This window comes from Danio aesculapii, chromosome 25 (genome assembly GCF_903798145.1).
Source record: "Danio aesculapii chromosome 25, fDanAes4.1, whole genome shotgun sequence".
In the NCBI taxonomy this organism is placed as follows: Eukaryota; Metazoa; Chordata; class Actinopteri; order Cypriniformes; family Danionidae; genus Danio; species Danio aesculapii.
In genome coordinates, this window is record NC_079459.1 from 17110080 (window position 1) to 17127044 (window position 16965).

Below are 16965 nucleotides of genomic sequence, written 5' to 3' on the forward strand. Positions count from 1 at the left end.
TCCAAAAGCCTGTCATTCCAGTAGAGACAGTCCTGATATGGCCCAAATTAACCCCTGCCAGCTTTATAAAGGTCGCTCAGACACATGTTTCCAGAAACATGGAGGCCACGAGCACCCGCTAGTGCTGGGAGGCCAGTGTTTTGTGCCGTTTGTGTGTCTGTTGTTCAGAGGGAGAATGTTGATTAAGAGGGGTTGGTGTGTTTATGTCCCCCGTCTCGTGTATTTGTCTTTCAGGTATGGACATTTCTCAGGCATCAACAGGAAGGTGCAATTGACATATCTGCCAAATGGCCAGCCGAAAGCATCCAGTGAGGAAGAAGGTTTGTGTGTGTTTTGAGAAAAGTCAAAGAATAAACTGTCTGGTGGGATGTAATTTAAAAAAAGCAAAGGCCTAAACAAGGTTCATTCAGAGCTTATTTTGAAAGTTCTGTCATATGGTACAAAAATAAAAAAGGTCAATGAGACTTTTGACTTCATTTTGACACTATTTTATTTTAACAGTTTACTGTATATCACAAAGTTTTGATTAATGTATATATTGATTTATTAGGGGTCGCCACAGTGGAATGAACAGCCAATTGCAACTTTTTAAAATTAAAATTGAATTTATATCTCGCAATTGTGGCATTTTTTTGGATTATTTTTTCACAATTGTGGTTTGCAGTTGCAATGTTCAGATTTTTTCTTTATTTCTCTTTAGGTTCTATTGGAATACAGGCTTTATTTTGTGAATTGTTAATCTTCACAATTTTTTTTTTTTCTTTAGAGATTGTCACTTTTACTTGCCCATGACATTGCAAGTTCTTCCAGCTATTCTGGGTTTATTGCTTAATTCTGAGTTTATATTTAACAATTCAGAATTTTTTACTAAATTTTTGCAAGGTTTTTGCACAGTTGAAGTCAGAATTATTAATTAATAAATTTTTTAAATATTTCCAAAATAATGGTTAATAGAGAAAGGAAATTTTCACAGTATGTCTGATAATATTTTTTCCTCTGGAGAAAGTCTTATTTCTTTTATTTCGGCTAGAATAAAAGCAGTTTTTAATATATTGCGAATCATTTTAAGGTCAAAATTATTAGCCCCTTTAAGCTATACATTTTTTCGATAGTCTACAGAACAAACCATCTTTATAAAATAACTTGCAAATTACCCTAACCTGCCTAGTTAACCTAATTAACCCTTTAAATGTCACTTTAAGCTGGATAAAAGTGTCTTAAAAAATATCTAGTAAAATATTATTCGCAGTCATCATGGCAAAGATAAAAGAAATCAGTGATAAAAAATGAGTTATTAAAACTATTATATTTAGAAATGTATTTAAAAAATCTTCTCTACGCTAACCAGAAATTGGAGGGGTAAAAAACAGGGGGGCTAATAATTCTCACTTCAACTGTAAGTCTGAATTCTGAACTCCCAAAAATATAAACTTGAATTTAGAATTGCATAATACAAAGATATATGTATAATAATAATAATAATAATAATAATAATAATAAATATAATAAAAATAATGTGAAATATATATCCAATTCTGAGGAAAAAAAGTCACAGTTATGAATGTATATCTTCAGATTACAAGGTGCACACTCACAATATTGAGAAATAAAGGCAGAATTGCGGGATTAAAGTTATTGTTACCTTTTTTTTTTAATTTATTGTGAAAACAAGCTTGCCAAAACGTGAAAAACATGAAAACATGAGTGAAGGCAGCTTTTTGAATTACCACTGTCCAATTGAAACATACCATTGAAAATCTGTGGATCAGTTCTTTTGTTCCTCCTGTCAAGGCCACACACAAGTAAAAACATGAACCGGAGAGCTGCTTTGCAGTTAGCAAACCTTTTTCTCAGTGCCATCATTTGGTGAATTAATGTTGTTATGGAGAGGAAAGTGTGCAGCATATATTTTCATAATTGTATACATTTAATCAAAAATATAGTAAAAACTTTCAAATTGTGAAGAATTACTACAGTTTTAAATACTTGTTTTGCCATTGAATGTAGTTTAAAATTGATCTAATTCCTGTGATGAGTTTAAAGCTGAATTTTCTGCATCGTTGCTCCATTCTTCAGATCCTATTACATCATAAACATCTGAAATTGGGGTGACACGGTGGCTCAGTGGTTAGCACTGTTGCCTCACAGCAAGAAGTTCACTGGTTCGAGTCCTGGCTGGGCCAGTTGGCATTTCTGTGTGGAGTTTGCATGTTCTTCGCATGTTCGCATGGGTTTCCTCTAGGTGCTCCAGTTTTCCCTGCACAGTCCAAAAACATGCGGTACAGGTGAATTGAATAAACTAAGATTGACCATAGTGTATGTGTGTAAATGAGTGTGTATGGGTGTTTCCCAGTACTGGATTGCATCCGCTGTGTAAAACATATGCTGGATAAGTTTGGTGGTTCATTCCGCTGTGGCGACCCCTGATGAATAAAGGGGACTAAGCCTCAGGAAAATTAAGGAATCTTAAATTACTGAACTGTTTTTTTAAGGTTAGTATCTCAATATATTACAGTTTCATCATTATTTTTTATCATATAAATTCAGCCTTGGTGAGTAGAAGTGGGACTCCTTCAAAACCTTAAAAACTTTTAGACCGGTAGTTTATATTGAGGCCTTAAAATGTGAATTTACATATATTTTAACTTGAAGTGTGTGTCACATTGCTGTCGTCTATCTGTTGCCCTTATCTGCAGACACTTTGAAGGAGGGTCCGTCTCTGCTGCTGGTGTTGAAGTGGGGGGGTGAACTGACTCCAGCAGGCAGAGTTCAGGCAGAGGAGCTGGGCAGAGCTTTCCGCTGCATGTACCCTGGAGGACAAGGTATAACACTGCAGAAACACAAGAGACATTAGACAGTGGCCCGAAAAAATCTTGAATCTCGAGAATGAAGTCATACTCAATTATCAGGAAGAAAGCCACTTGGTTTAACGTATTGTATCTATTTCAGTGAGCTTTAAGTGTGACTTTACTGTACATTTTTGGCACTTAAAACATAAAAGTAAAAACATAAAGATTATGGGTAACAGTTTATAATAACTACAAACTATGAATCATTTAATAAGCATTAGCAAATACTTAGTTCATTATTCGTTAAGCATTAACTCTACATTATTAGATGTAAAACTCTACATTAGTAGTAAGAGTTTATACTGTACATGCATCTGCAAATTCTGTATTCTTGATTTATAAACGCATGTAAAATGTGCTTAATGATTCATACTTTGTTAATAATTTTTTTTTCATCACTAAATTGCATTATTTACAAACCAGTTATTTAAGAATAGTTGGTGGTTTCTTTCAGATCGTGCAGAAAGTTTAAGTAAATGTCTAATAAACTATTCAAATTAATATTTATATAGCTTAATATGCAGGCATATATTGATAGTTACTTTGTATGTTAATAAATGCTTTATTAAACCAATCAAATGCAGTTTTGTGACCTAATCTAAAATGAGGACTATTTATGCTTTGTAAATCCCTTATAAATGACAATTAAAGGCTTATTATCAAATGAACAATAAATCTTTGCAATCTTATTTAAAAAAACAACATTACTGTAATGTTTAAACATTGCTGAATAACAGGAGTGCCAAAATATTACTCAAATTGGATAAAACAACAACATTATAACACTTTAGCAATATATTGTGATACAGCATTTCAATGTTCAGGTCAATATACTGTAATGTTTAAACTGTACAGTAATTGTATTTTAGATAAGACTGCAAAGATATATTTTTCATTAGATTTTTGATACAGTTTCACTTGTGTATCTTAAAATGAATAGAAATTAATAAAGTCATTTAGGGTGCTTTCACACCTGTTTTGTTCCTAAACAGGGATTAAAATTGTTACAATGTTGCAGTTTGTACTTGGTGCGATTCTCTTTCACATGGCAAAGTTTCTAAACGGATCGACAAGTCATGTGCAAGTATAATTTCCTCACATTGGTCAGAGTTTCATGGTTTATTTTGCAGAGTCCTGCTTAGCTGTCATGCGTCCTTATTTTAATTTATAACGATGAGCAATGAGGCATAAGCGAAAAGCTGTGCTTTAATTTTGAATGGTGACCCCCACAGACCTCATCACAAAGTATAAATCAGAGGTAAGATTTCTCATACATAGCCTTTGGCTAGAATTATGCATTATAGGCTTTACATTATAGAGAGAAATAACGATAAACCAAAACTGCTGTTCGGTCAGTTTTCCTAACGGATAAACAGCTCTCTTTAATAGTTCAGCATGCTTTCACTTTTGTATTTGACATGAAACGCACATTTGCCGGTAGGAAGTGACATCCCACCCTACTCATAATTCTCTCTTCATATAGCCGTATATATGCTTATTACATATCCATAATACACTGTGATATAGCCGGGCTTGGATCGTTTTGCTTTCTCACTACAATCGATCCGCTCCAGAGTTCGTTTCAATCGAGCCAAGACCATCTCATTTAGGTGATCTCGGACCGATTGTTTTGCCGTGGATCTGAGCGTGATTGCCGGATTGACATATGCCAAATGAACCGCACTAACTGGGGAAACGCACCAGGTTCCGAAACAAAAGTCTAGGTGTGAAAGCACCCTTATTTTCTATTTTCCCTGTTTAGAGTATAACTGAGGCTTTTATAAAGGATTTACAAAGATTCGTAAAAAAAAGATGGAATTAGGGAATAAATACGATAGAGTATACTGTATTTGTGTGTTATTTATGTATTTACATGTTTTTGTTTGTTTATTTTAAAAAATTATAAAATAAAATTGGTGAGAAAATAATACACTTTTTTTTTAAACATACACTTGTGTACATGATGTAATGTAATATAATATTTTGTAATTTAATGTAAAATAAGTAATTTAGTCAATTAGAATTCAATGTTTAATATAATAATATCCTATTTTATTAAACAATATAAATGAAATTATTATAAAAGCTTTATAAGTTAAATATATTATTGTTAATTAAATATAATCGTGTAGCAGTACACAATAAATCTATGATAGAAGGTCACATTATTGTATTTGTAACAAAACACGGTTTATATGTTATTACATTTAGTCATTTAGCAGACACTTTTGTCCAAAGCAACTTACAATTGAGGAGGCATTCAGTGATTCAGCAAGAAGTGGCAATACACACAAGAAGAACTAATTATACAAAGCAACTTTCAGTGCTCAGAGAATTAAGCTCGAGAGTAATGTGGGTGGAGTTTTTTTGTATAGAGTGAAGAGTGTTTCTACAGGTGGTTAGTCAAGCCCACTCACCTGTGTGAAGCACACTTCATAAAAGCACAACATGTTTTTTTGGAGAGATATATGGAGTGATTGAAAGAAAGTGTCTGCAAATGTGCAAAACTGGTGCAAATGTTGGTGAAAGTATTAGAGAGATAAAATTGTGTTTTCTACATGTGGTTTGTCAAGCCCACTCACCTGTGTGAGGCACACTCGGAAATGCGCAATGTTTTGAGGTTGTCATGTGGTGTGGTGGAGGGAAACATAATATTTAACTATAACAAAGAATCTATAATAAAAGAATGAATTTTCTGAATTTGAATATGAATTATGAATATGAATTTTCATATTTAGCTTAAATATTATAATTGCAGTGTTAAAAATAATATATACATATACATATATTACAAAAATGATAACTATAATATTTTAAGCGATTTACATCTAGGGGTTTCTTTAATATTTCTTGGACTTTTGCATGAAGTATGCAGAAACAGTAGTTTCAGAAACGTGTTTTTCTTGAGGCCGTAAAATTGCTATGACAACTTGACAAGATATTTTGTCAGACTCTGTGCTTGTTTTTTTAGATCACAGGGCAAAGAAACAGATTTGCAGTCTCATTGTTCAAGGCAGGAAACCTGTTTCTCCTGCTTGTTTTGTGGGCTTGGCTTACAAAGGCTTGTTCCAGCATGAATGAATGCTTTCTTTACCTCAAGTAACACCTTTTAGCACACCAGCACAAAATACTGCTTTATGGTGTGGATTTTTTTCCTGGGAAGTTCAGTTTCTTCCCCCTGGACCTCCAACCTGAGGCCGTATTTGCAGCTAATTGGTTGTAACTCATTAAATGTCAAAGTTCACAGACCAAACCATCGTCTGTAGTGGTTAATGTGCTCTTCTTTTACCTTGAATTGTGAACTATAGACAGCTGCAGGTCCCTCGGCTGTGAGTCTCCTATTGACTGTGGTAAGAAGAGCTGTTTTTTTTGTGCGTGCTCTTGATATTGGATGAATCATCTGCCCCATTCATCATTTAATTCATTAACATCCATCACATTAAACTAATCTGATGAGAGGGCCGTTACTGGAACATTCCATGCTTCGCTTTTTGTGTGGAAGATTCCATGATATGGACATTGAACAGAGGTTTTTGCTTAGTAGCATATAAGTTTAGCAAATTTGTTTACTGTTGTTTTGTCAGTGCAGTTTGGTTAGAATTTTTGAAAATTTGGAAAGTCAGGAAAATTTTATTTATTTGTTGGGTTATACCAGTACAATATTTTCTAACACTATTATCATATTTTGAACAGCCTTTTAATGACATTCTATTAGCAGGCTAGGATTAATGACACATCATGTCAAAAAAAAATTGGTTATTTTTTATCTGATATCTTGTCTAAATGAGAAAAAAAAAGATTAAATTTGAGTTAAAATGTCAAAATTATGATATCATAATTATGGAAAAATGTTACCAGTTCTAATGAAAATGTGACAGTTTTGAATGTTATTTTACACATTTTCATCATATTTACTTTGCTTGTCATAATTGCACCTCTTTATGTCATAATTTTGACTTATGTTTATATATAAAGTGATCAAAAGTGACTTAAAAGTGTGAAATTGATTAATAAACTTGATTATGGGCTAAAAAGTTGCAATGGTTGGATTGAAATAATGATTAAGACACATTTTAAACTACTATGAAAAGTAAAAAACAATTGAGATAATTATGCGGGTAAAAGTTAAAATTCTGAGATAGACATTGTTATTGTTATAGAGATCAAAAATTGAGATAAGATGCAAGTATAATGTTATATTGTAAACTCATAATTAGGGCAGGGTGATACAGGGAAATAAATATCACAATATAATGTTTAATATCATTTGGTATCAATAATTATTTAATTTTTTTACAATCCATTTAGGAATATTAGGAGTTTTTTTATTTAACCACTTTTAAATTTATCAACATTACTAAAGCAAATAGTTTTAATAGTCAAAAACAAAAAAATAAACAAACATCTTTTCTCTTATGTCTTATAATAAAATAAACATAAGTGCTAAAGAGACTTAAACTTAATAAATAAAATGTTACAAAGTGTGTGCAATGATAAAGTGTAAACGCTGAACAATCAAAGCAAACTTTTAAGGTATATCAACATCTGTAAAGTGTCTGCAATAATCCCACAGTAAACAAGAAACTCTTTTAACAAAACAAATTATGACAATCAAATCTGAGCCAAACCAAAAAGCCACTGGCGAGATTCTTACATCCTTTTTTATTTACAATCTCTTCACTGCTGCTTGTCACGGCACCCATTTTTGAGTGTGTTGTTATTCTGACCTGTGGTGGCAAAACCCAACCGGAGTCCGTTCACATGTTGCGTCTAAAAGCATGTGAAAAGCATGAGCACATAGAAAAGCACTGCAGTGTTTGGGTGCTCTGTGTTTGTCTAAGTCTGCCATTATTACAGTAAAGTGTGAAGCGGATTGGTTACATACATACTTAAATGAACCGCGGTGAGCACATGGCAACTAGGTTGCCGCTTGTGCCTACATTGGAAATAACCCTAAGCTTATTGGCATTGCTTCCAAGGTGCGCGCTCAGCAGGTACATTTTAATAAAGCTATAGCACTTCATACCGAAACTTCATATTGAACTTTTTTTTTTATCGTTATTGACAATGGTGTTCGGTCAATAAATATCCATATCGTTTTATCGGCCCAGCCCTACTCCTAATTGACAAAAAGTTTCAAATGATGAAGAATTACAAAAATGAAGATAAGACTATTATGATGTGAAAAGTAAGTTGTTGAAACTACAATGAAAATTGAGATACAATAGTGTGGTGTAAAAAGAGGGTTTAACTATAAACATGATGTCATATAATGTGACATGCATAAATGGACCAAGAATAAAAATAGGTTAAATCAGGCAGTTCTCTCAGATGGACATTCTGGAATCTTAAATCAGACTTTTGTTTGCTAGTTGTTGTATTCAGTGCGACGCTCTTGTGAGAAGCTCCTAAACCCATGTTGCCAGACGCTTTCAGTGGTGTGTATGAATTGAAATGCTTGAACTTAAGCTTTGAATTTTGCAGAAAAGGGTTGAAGGGGTTAAAATTTGCTGTTCACTTACGCCATCCTAGATGTAGGTGACTTTTTTTTTTCTTCAGCAGAAGCTGAAACTGTGGTCCTTTGTGATTTCATGAAAATGCAAGTCAAAATACACATACAGGCAAATCAAAATGAATACCTGTGCCCTCCCTGTGATCCACATGGAAAAAAAAACGACTGTTCTGTGCCGAAACAAAGCATTATTTACAATATTATTACCATTCTTGGTATGGAGATCAAGCTTCGGGGTATTAATTTTGTTTTTGCTTGTATGTGTTTTTTTTTTTTTGACTCAAATTCCCAGTAGCCATTGACTTGTATTTTATAAATGACCAAAATCCAAGGTTTTAGTAAAAGCTTTAATGTTTAACTGAAGAAAAAAACATACCCTGAGGGCGAATAAATGAATAGCAAATGTTTTTGTGTTTCTGTTGTGGACTGTAATTTGTGTTCTTTTGCTGTTGTTTTAAGTTTCGCTTGTCTGTGTCTATGCAGGTGATTATGCAGGTTTCCCTGGTTGTGGTCTTCTGCGTTTACACAGCACTTACCGCCATGACCTCAAAATTTACGCCTCGGATGAGGGTCGTGTGCAGATGACTGCGGCGGCATTCGCAAAGGTTTGTTTGGGTTTTGTCTACAAGAGGATGTTGGTATTACATCATGTATTTACTGTAGATGAGGGTAAACTGCTGTAGTTCAAAGTACTGTATGTGACAACTACTGAAAATTATGATGTTTAATTTAGCATTTATTTATTTATTTATTTATTTATTTATTGCTGTATTTTTTTGTGTAGCTGTGTATTTTTAAATGTGGGTTGTTGTTTTTTATGTATATACAGTTGAAGTCAGAATTATCATCCCCCCTGAATTATTAGCCCCCCTGTTTATTTATTTCCACAATTTATGTTTAACGGAAAGCAGATTTTTCCAACACATTTCTGAACATAGCTGATTTATTTGATCTTTATACTGTTAAAATTTCCTTGCTCTGTTAAACAGCATTTGTGAAATATTTAAAAAAGAAAAATAAATTCAAAGGGGGGCTAATAGTTCTGACTTCAGCTGTATGTTTCGTTACTTTTCATTGTAGAAAAGTTTTTAGGTGTTTAAATTTTTTTTAACCCTTCTAGGTTTCTAGTTTTTTTTTATTCTTGTATAAATGGTTTGTTGTTATTTTACTGAATGTGTATTCATTTTATATAATTTTTTTCATTTATTTCAAGTATTTCTTATTTACCTTGTATTAGTATATTGTGTTTCATTATTGTATTTTATTTTATTATTATTTACTGATTTGGACTTTTTTGTTTTGTTTGTTTGTTTTTTTTGTGGTACAATTGATGTATTAGTACATTTAATTTCTAATACATACATACATAATTCTTCTGATTAAATGGGTTTATTTATTTTATAGTTTTTTTTTGTTTGTTTTATGTTGGTTTTGTTTGATTTATTGTTTTTTTATTAATTGCACTCACACTTTAAAGGGTACCTATGGTAAAAAATCTGCTTTTCAAGCTGTTTGGACTGACATATGAGTAGGTATAGTGTATAGACCGTCATACTGAGGTGACATAAACACATCCAGTACTTTTTTTTTCAATTTAACAACATAAAAACAGTGCACCAATTGGAGCGGTTTTGAGATCAACCGAAACTTGATGTAGGCGTGCATTACCATATTCTCAGTTTGTTGTTTCATGTCCGCCATTTTCAGCGTGTGAGTCAAAGCCATGTCACCAAAGAAACACCCTAGCTCTATTTTTAGATGTAAGGCTCATTAAGCTCAACACAAGATTAACATTTACCACATGATCGCTCTCGTTGGCGCTATTATTTGTAACTTTAGGTGAGTTTGCAAACGTGTACTTTTCATTGCATCTTCCTTAAATTTCAGTCACAAAAGCTCCCTGTCATCTCAACTAGGTGCGGCTGTAAAGTACGAGCGCGTTGCCTCACGTGCACATCCCTCCATTGGAAATAACGAACTTACCTTAAGCAGGTCGCACACCAGAAGCGTCGCTCGGCTCCGCGCAGCTCCGTGCCACACAGTGCCCTGCAGCGCCATGCATTTTAGATAACTGTTAATATCTCTGCCTCTCCACAGAACTCCATCTGAGTAGTTTCATTTTAAATAACATGCGAATGTGTGCGTCTGATGTGCCGTGTCACGGCTCTGAGAGGCGCATCCGGTTTGTGACGCCCTTTAGTTTTAGCCTCAGTCAAAGTTAATTCAGTGTGCGTGGTTATAAGTCTCGGTGTACAAGCTTGGAACTTTAAAGTAGCACACAGTTGGCTGGAAAACTATACAATGACACAAATGATTTTGTAGTCTCTGCTTGGTCTGTGTCCGAGTTGTACATGTACGGCTGAATGCTGGTCCTCTCACTCATGTTGCTTCTCTCTGTATGCCTGTCTGTTTACATACACAAAGCGGGGAGCTCTTGGCTCCGCCCCCTTGTTAAGTTGAGCGGTAAGTCGAAACTCATTTTCATGTGAAGCAACACGACGCTAAAACAACGACCTGTGGACACGCCCCCAAAATGACACTTTTTAACACATTAGAATAAAAAATCTGAATTGTGTTTTGAACTGAACCTAAACTGGCACACTCAGAAAAACCATAATATTAATATTAAATCTTAAAAAAAAAGGGGTAGACTAGGTGCCCTTTAATACTGTTTGTACTAAATAATTATTGTTGCTGTATATAAATTATCTCTTATTACAAATATTTGTTTTCAAAATCTAAATTAGATTAACTGATATCTTAGAATTTAAAAGTGTTTAATTTCTTGTTTTGATTTTGTTTATTTTAATATTTTATGTATTTGTTTTCTTTTTGCAATTATATTGTTGTTTTTCATCATTTATTGAATTTTTATTATTTATTATTAATTTATATTATTATTTATTATTTTTATTTATTGTATTTTTACCATTTATTTATATTATTTTTTAGTTTTTATTATATTTTTATTATTATTATTATTATTATTTATAAAATGTATGTTTTCTAACAGACTTTATATGAAATGTTTTGTTTATTTTAATATTTATGTATTTTGCTGATCTTAAGATTTATGTTTTTTTTATTATTATTTGTTGATTTTTGATTTATTATATTTAACAGTATTTTTTTCTCTGCATGGCTGTGTTCAGGGTCTGTTAGCACTGGAAGGAGAGTTGACCCCTATCCTGGTTCAGATGGTGAAGAGCGCCAACATGAACGGGCTTCTGGACAGTGACAGCGACTCGCTCACCGACTGCCAGCAGAGAGTCAAAGCTCGACTACATGAGATCATGCAGAAGAGCAAAGACTTCAACGATGACGACTACAGCAAGGTGAAGCTACTGCCAGTTTAACTCATAATCTCAGATTAACTAAATCAATTCAATTCAATTCAATTCAATTCACCTTTATTTGTATAGCGCTTATACAATGTAGATTGTGTCAAAGCAGCTTCACATAAAAGGTCACAGTAAATAGGAACAGTGTAATTCAGTTTGTAGTGTGATCAATGTTAAATGTGTGTCATGTCTTTCAGTTGGCTCCCACAGGCAGCCCGTCTCTGGTGAACTCAATGGGGATCATCATCAATCCAGTCAGGACCTGTGATCAAGTTCACACCCTCATTAAAAGCCTGACCCAGCAGATCTGCAGAAGACTGGAAGACCCCAAATCTGCTGGTCGGTGCTTATTTGAAGTGTTGCAGACAGTATACATTTACACATTCTGACACCTTTATGTAGTTTAATATTTAAATATTTAGAGTTGAAGTCAGAATCATTAGCCCCCTGTTTATTTTTCCCCCCAATTTCTGTTTAACGGAGAGCAGATTTTCCAACACATTTCTAAACATAATAGTTTTAATAACTCATTTATAATAACTGATTTATTTTATGTTTGCCATGATGACAGTAAATAATATTTGACTAGATATTTTTAAGACACTTCTATACAGCTTAATGTGACATTTAAAGGCTTAACTAGGTTAATTAGGTTAACTAGGCAAGTTTGGGTAATTAGGCAAGTTATTGTATAACGATGGTTTTATTCTGTAGACTATCGAAAAAAATTATAGCTTAAAGGTGCTAATAATTTTGATCTTAAAATGGTTTTTAAAAAATCAAAAACTGCTTTTATTCTAGACGAAATAAAACAAATGAGACTTTCTCCAGAATAAAAAAATATTATCAGACATACTGTGAAAATTTCCTTGCTCTGTTAAACATTATTTGAGAAATATTTAAAAAAGAAAAGAAAAAATCAAAGGGGGGCTAATAATTCTGACTATTTTAAATTTGTTTAATAAATTTGTCTATTAACCATCAGTTAAAAAAGGCCTCATATTGCCAAATGTACAATGATTTTTACTTTAAAATCTTTTAAAAAATAAGACTGAAGCTTATTTTATGTATACAAAGAAGTGTATTTTAATATATGAATAAATAGTCCTCCGGTTTCCCCTACAAATCCAAAGACTTGTACAGGTTGTACAGGTGAATTAGGTAAGCTAAAATTGTCTGTAGTGTATGGGTGTTTCCCAGTGATTGGTTGCAGTTAGAAGGGCATCCGCTGTGTAAAACATATGCTGGATAAGCTTTCGGTTCATTCCGCTGTGGTGACCCCTGATTAATAAAGGGACCAAGCCGAAAAGAAAATGAATGAATGAATGAATGAATAAATAGATTCATTCATTTATTAATAATAAATTACCCTCTTAACTGTTCAGTACATTAAAAAAAATTATTTCTGAACCTAAACTTATCCATTTTCCATCCATCATTTCTTTCTTTTCCATCTGTCTGTTTGTCCTTCATCCATCCATCCATAATATGTTTCTTGTCCATCCATACATCCATTCATCATTTTTATTTCTTTTCCATCCATCCATCCATCCATAATTTTTCTATTTTTTTCCATTCATCCATTCATAATTTCTTTCTTTTCCGTTTGTCCGTTCGTCATCCATCCATCCATCAATCATTTAAAAAAAAAAATTCTATCCATATATCCATCCGTCCATCTATCCATCATTTCTTTTTTTTTTTCCATCTGTCTGTTCTCTATCCATCCATAATTTTTTTCTTATCCATCCATCATTTTTTATTTCTTTTCCATCCATCCATCCATCCATAATTTTTCTTTTCCATCTGTCCGTCTGTCCGTCCTCCATTCATTCATCCATCCATTCTTTAAAAAAAAATTCTATCCATTCATTCATCCATCCATAATTTATTTCTTTTCTATCTATCCATCCATCCATCCATCCATCCACCCATCTATCATTTTTTAATTTCTTTTCCATCCATCCATCCATTCATTCATCAATCCATCATTTTTTAATTTCTTTTTCATCCATCCATCCATTCATCAATCCATCATTTTATTTCTTTTCCATCCATCTATCCATCCAAAAAAATCTGTAATTTTACTGGTACTCTTTGAATGTAGACCAGATGAGGTTTGTTACACTGAATGACTCCAGAATGCATGTTCAGTTAATCATGGTAAAAGCATATGATTTGTTGCGTGTAATGTGAATGTGTGTTATTATTAGACCTGCAGTTGTACCACAGTGAGTCTCTGGAGCTCATGCTGCAGCGCTGGTCTAAACTGGAGCGGGATTTCCGGATGAAGAACGGCCGCTACGACATCAGCAAGATCCCGGACATCTACGACTGCGTGAAATACGACACACAGCACAACAGCTCTCTGGCTCTTGAGGACACGCTGGAGCTCTTCCATCTGTCCAAAGCCCTGGCAGACATCATCATCCCACAGGTACAGGAGACCATGATCATGGCGAATCGCATCCCTTCATTAGCTTTCCTTTGGTTTAGAGATGCACCAGTTAACTGGTTAAAAGTCTAAATCTTTTCAAAACTTGATTCTCCAAATGTGTGATTGGCAACCAATCATCATTCCCTCATAGTAAACTAACAATACGACAGGGTATTAATATGCAGTTATAATGGAAGCCCTCAGATTGATGTCAACGGAAGGACAACCACTCCAAAAGTGGAAGCTAATGGTCAGTTTTCATTAAAGATTATCAAAACAAACCATTTTTTTCAGTGTATTAACTTACACGGATGAATTATTCACCTTAAAATAGCAATGTGAGCTAGTAAAATATACATTGTAAATTTAGATTTCATGCAGACTTTGATTCAGCTAATCTTTGTCTGTACTTCTATGCAAACTGTATTGCAATGATTTTACAAAAAGACACTTCGTACTGACAGCTCAGGCACCTCATGGAAAAAAAAACACAAGATAATCAGCTTTAATGCAACAAATATCGATATGTTTTCAACATTACAGGTGCTGCATAAAAATAGCATGAAATGTTTGCAGATCATTAAGAAACATGCTAAATGAACATACGTTTTTATCTGAAAAGCAATGCTAAAGTCAGTTATTCACTGCAAAAAATGCTTGAATATCTAAATGTCTGAATATCTAAACATATTCTTGTGGAGTGCCCCATTTTTAATGTTATCAGACAACAATTTTTATCTTGACAGACTTTAAATGAAATATTTTTAAATGTGAATTCATCTAAAATTGTTAAATTTTTATCAAAAGGAAACCTTAAAAAACCTTTTAGATTTTTATCTTATATATTATTATTATTATTATTATTGTTATTTATGGATTTTACCTTGTGTATTATTTATTGCTGTTGATTACTTTTAATTGTTAGAATATTTTTAGAATTATAGAAAATTGGTATTTATAAAACGTGGTAAATTTGATCTATTTTTTTTGCCATGACATAGAAGCTGAAATGGCAATAAAATTAAAACTCTCTCTCTCTGAATACCTAATTATTCTTAAATTAAGAAGCATTTTCTAGTCAAGCAAAAAATATTGTCTTGTGTTCAAAAATAATGTCAAAATGAAGTGGGGTAAGCAAATAAATCTTGTTTTTTTTTATTTTTGACATGATTATTTTGCTCACCCCATTGGCAGATTATTTTGCTGTGCTTATTTAACTCGCTTCGTTTTGGCATATTATTTCATAAAACAAGACAATACTTTTTGCTTCTCTAGAAGATACTCCTTGATTTAAACATAAAGTAACACAAAACCTAGGCTATTGGAATCGGTCATGAAAAGATTCGTGCTTCACTAGTTTTATTGTCATCTGCATATACACTCATGTTATTTTCAGGAGTATGGAATCACTAAAGCAGAGAAGCTGGACATCGCTAGTGCCTACTGTCTGCCGCTGGTCAAGAAGATTCAGCTGGATCTTCAGAGGACTCATGAGGACGAGGCCGTCAACAAGCTGCATCCACTGTGAGTCTCTGTACTGGCGAGCACAGTCGAGGCTCAATCACACTGAGCACTCTATACATGCCGTAAAGTACTCTGGTTTATTATTTCCTGTAGGTTATCAGATACATGCATACAATACAGACTGATAGTAGCAACAACATTTTGGCAGTTGTCTAATTGAGCCAGGGTTCACTTTTTTAGGTTGTCTATGTTTTGATTAAAATGTATATACAGTATATTCATTCAATAGACAAAAACAGCATGTGCATATATGTTTTTTATTTTGAAGAAAATGATCAGCCTTATATTTGACCATTCATATTTATTGAATATATTGGGCATCGTGCAATAAGTTGGCAGTAGTTTGGCTTTAGCTAACTATACAGGAATGTTGGCACACACACTGAACCTGTGAGTGATCAGGTTGTGTTTTTCATCTCTTCTGGTGGTTCAGGTACTCGCGGGGTGTGATGTCTCCGGGTCGACACGTTCGAACCCGGCTCTACTTCACCAGCGAGAGCCACGTGCACTCCCTGCTCAACATCTTCCGCTATGGAGGCCTGCTAAATGTGAGTATGCTAATATCAAGCAGTTTAATTTAATTTATTATTTATTAATGTTTTAAAAAATATTGATATTTCATTACATATACTATCAATACATCTCAGTCTGTCTCTCCAGTTCCACTTTGTCCATTTTTCCAGATTTTACAGTGGCTCATTTCACAGTTGATGCTACGAACTTTCCGGTTTAACTTTAGAGATAAAGCATGATACATGTTTGAGAATTCAATATTTGTTGCATTTGATGCAGAGTTTTCTCTAAAATGAATCAATGGCAAATGTCAAAACCGCTATTAGATGTACCTGAAGAATATTATCACATATGTAATGCTTGGAGGTGACAACAAGGGTCAGATCCAAATGCAGCTTTTATTAGAATGGCAGGCAAGGTTCAAACAGTGACAGAGGGTAGCATGAAGATAATCCTCCAAAGAGTAGTCGGTATAACAGGTAAATGGTTGAGACTGGCATCAAAACAAACATAGACAATATAAACACACAAAGATAAAAACACTGCAAGACTAAGGCCCAATACCAATTCTACCCCTTAGCCCTTCCCTTACCTCTCGTTTTGCTTGTTCCTGTGAAGGGGTAGGGGTGTCCCAATTCTCTTTAACTTGAAGGCGTAGGGCTAAGGGGAAGGGGTGAATAGCCCTTCGAACGAAGGTTTTTCAGGACCACACTCAAAACCAAGAGGTAAGAAAATTTCCCAGAATACACCAGCCACAACAGCAGGATCGCAGCACCCAGAAGTAAGGAG

At 33.7% G+C, this 16965-nt stretch overlaps 1 protein-coding gene across 11 annotated transcripts in view; it reads left to right on the forward strand.

Annotated features, from left to right (window-relative positions):
• Positions 1–16965, forward strand: part of ppip5k1b (diphosphoinositol pentakisphosphate kinase 1b) — an 87257-nt gene that overhangs the window by 35119 nt on the left and 35173 nt on the right. For 6 of the 11 annotated variants that reach the window (XM_056452205.1, XM_056452211.1, XM_056452214.1 and 3 more), the window contains 8 exons: positions 235–320; positions 2697–2822; positions 8845–8966; positions 11514–11696; positions 11900–12041; positions 13916–14139; positions 15536–15663; positions 16088–16211. In XM_056452205.1, the coding sequence (XP_056308180.1) occupies positions 235–320; positions 2697–2822; positions 8845–8966; positions 11514–11696; positions 11900–12041; positions 13916–14139; positions 15536–15663; positions 16088–16211 (1135 nt within the window). The remainder of the gene's footprint in view (positions 1–234; positions 321–2696; positions 2823–8844; positions 8967–11513; positions 11697–11899; positions 12042–13915; positions 14140–15535; positions 15664–16087; positions 16212–16965) is intronic. The other 5 variants (XM_056452206.1, XM_056452212.1, XM_056452210.1 and 2 more) reach the window with 1 other exon arrangement.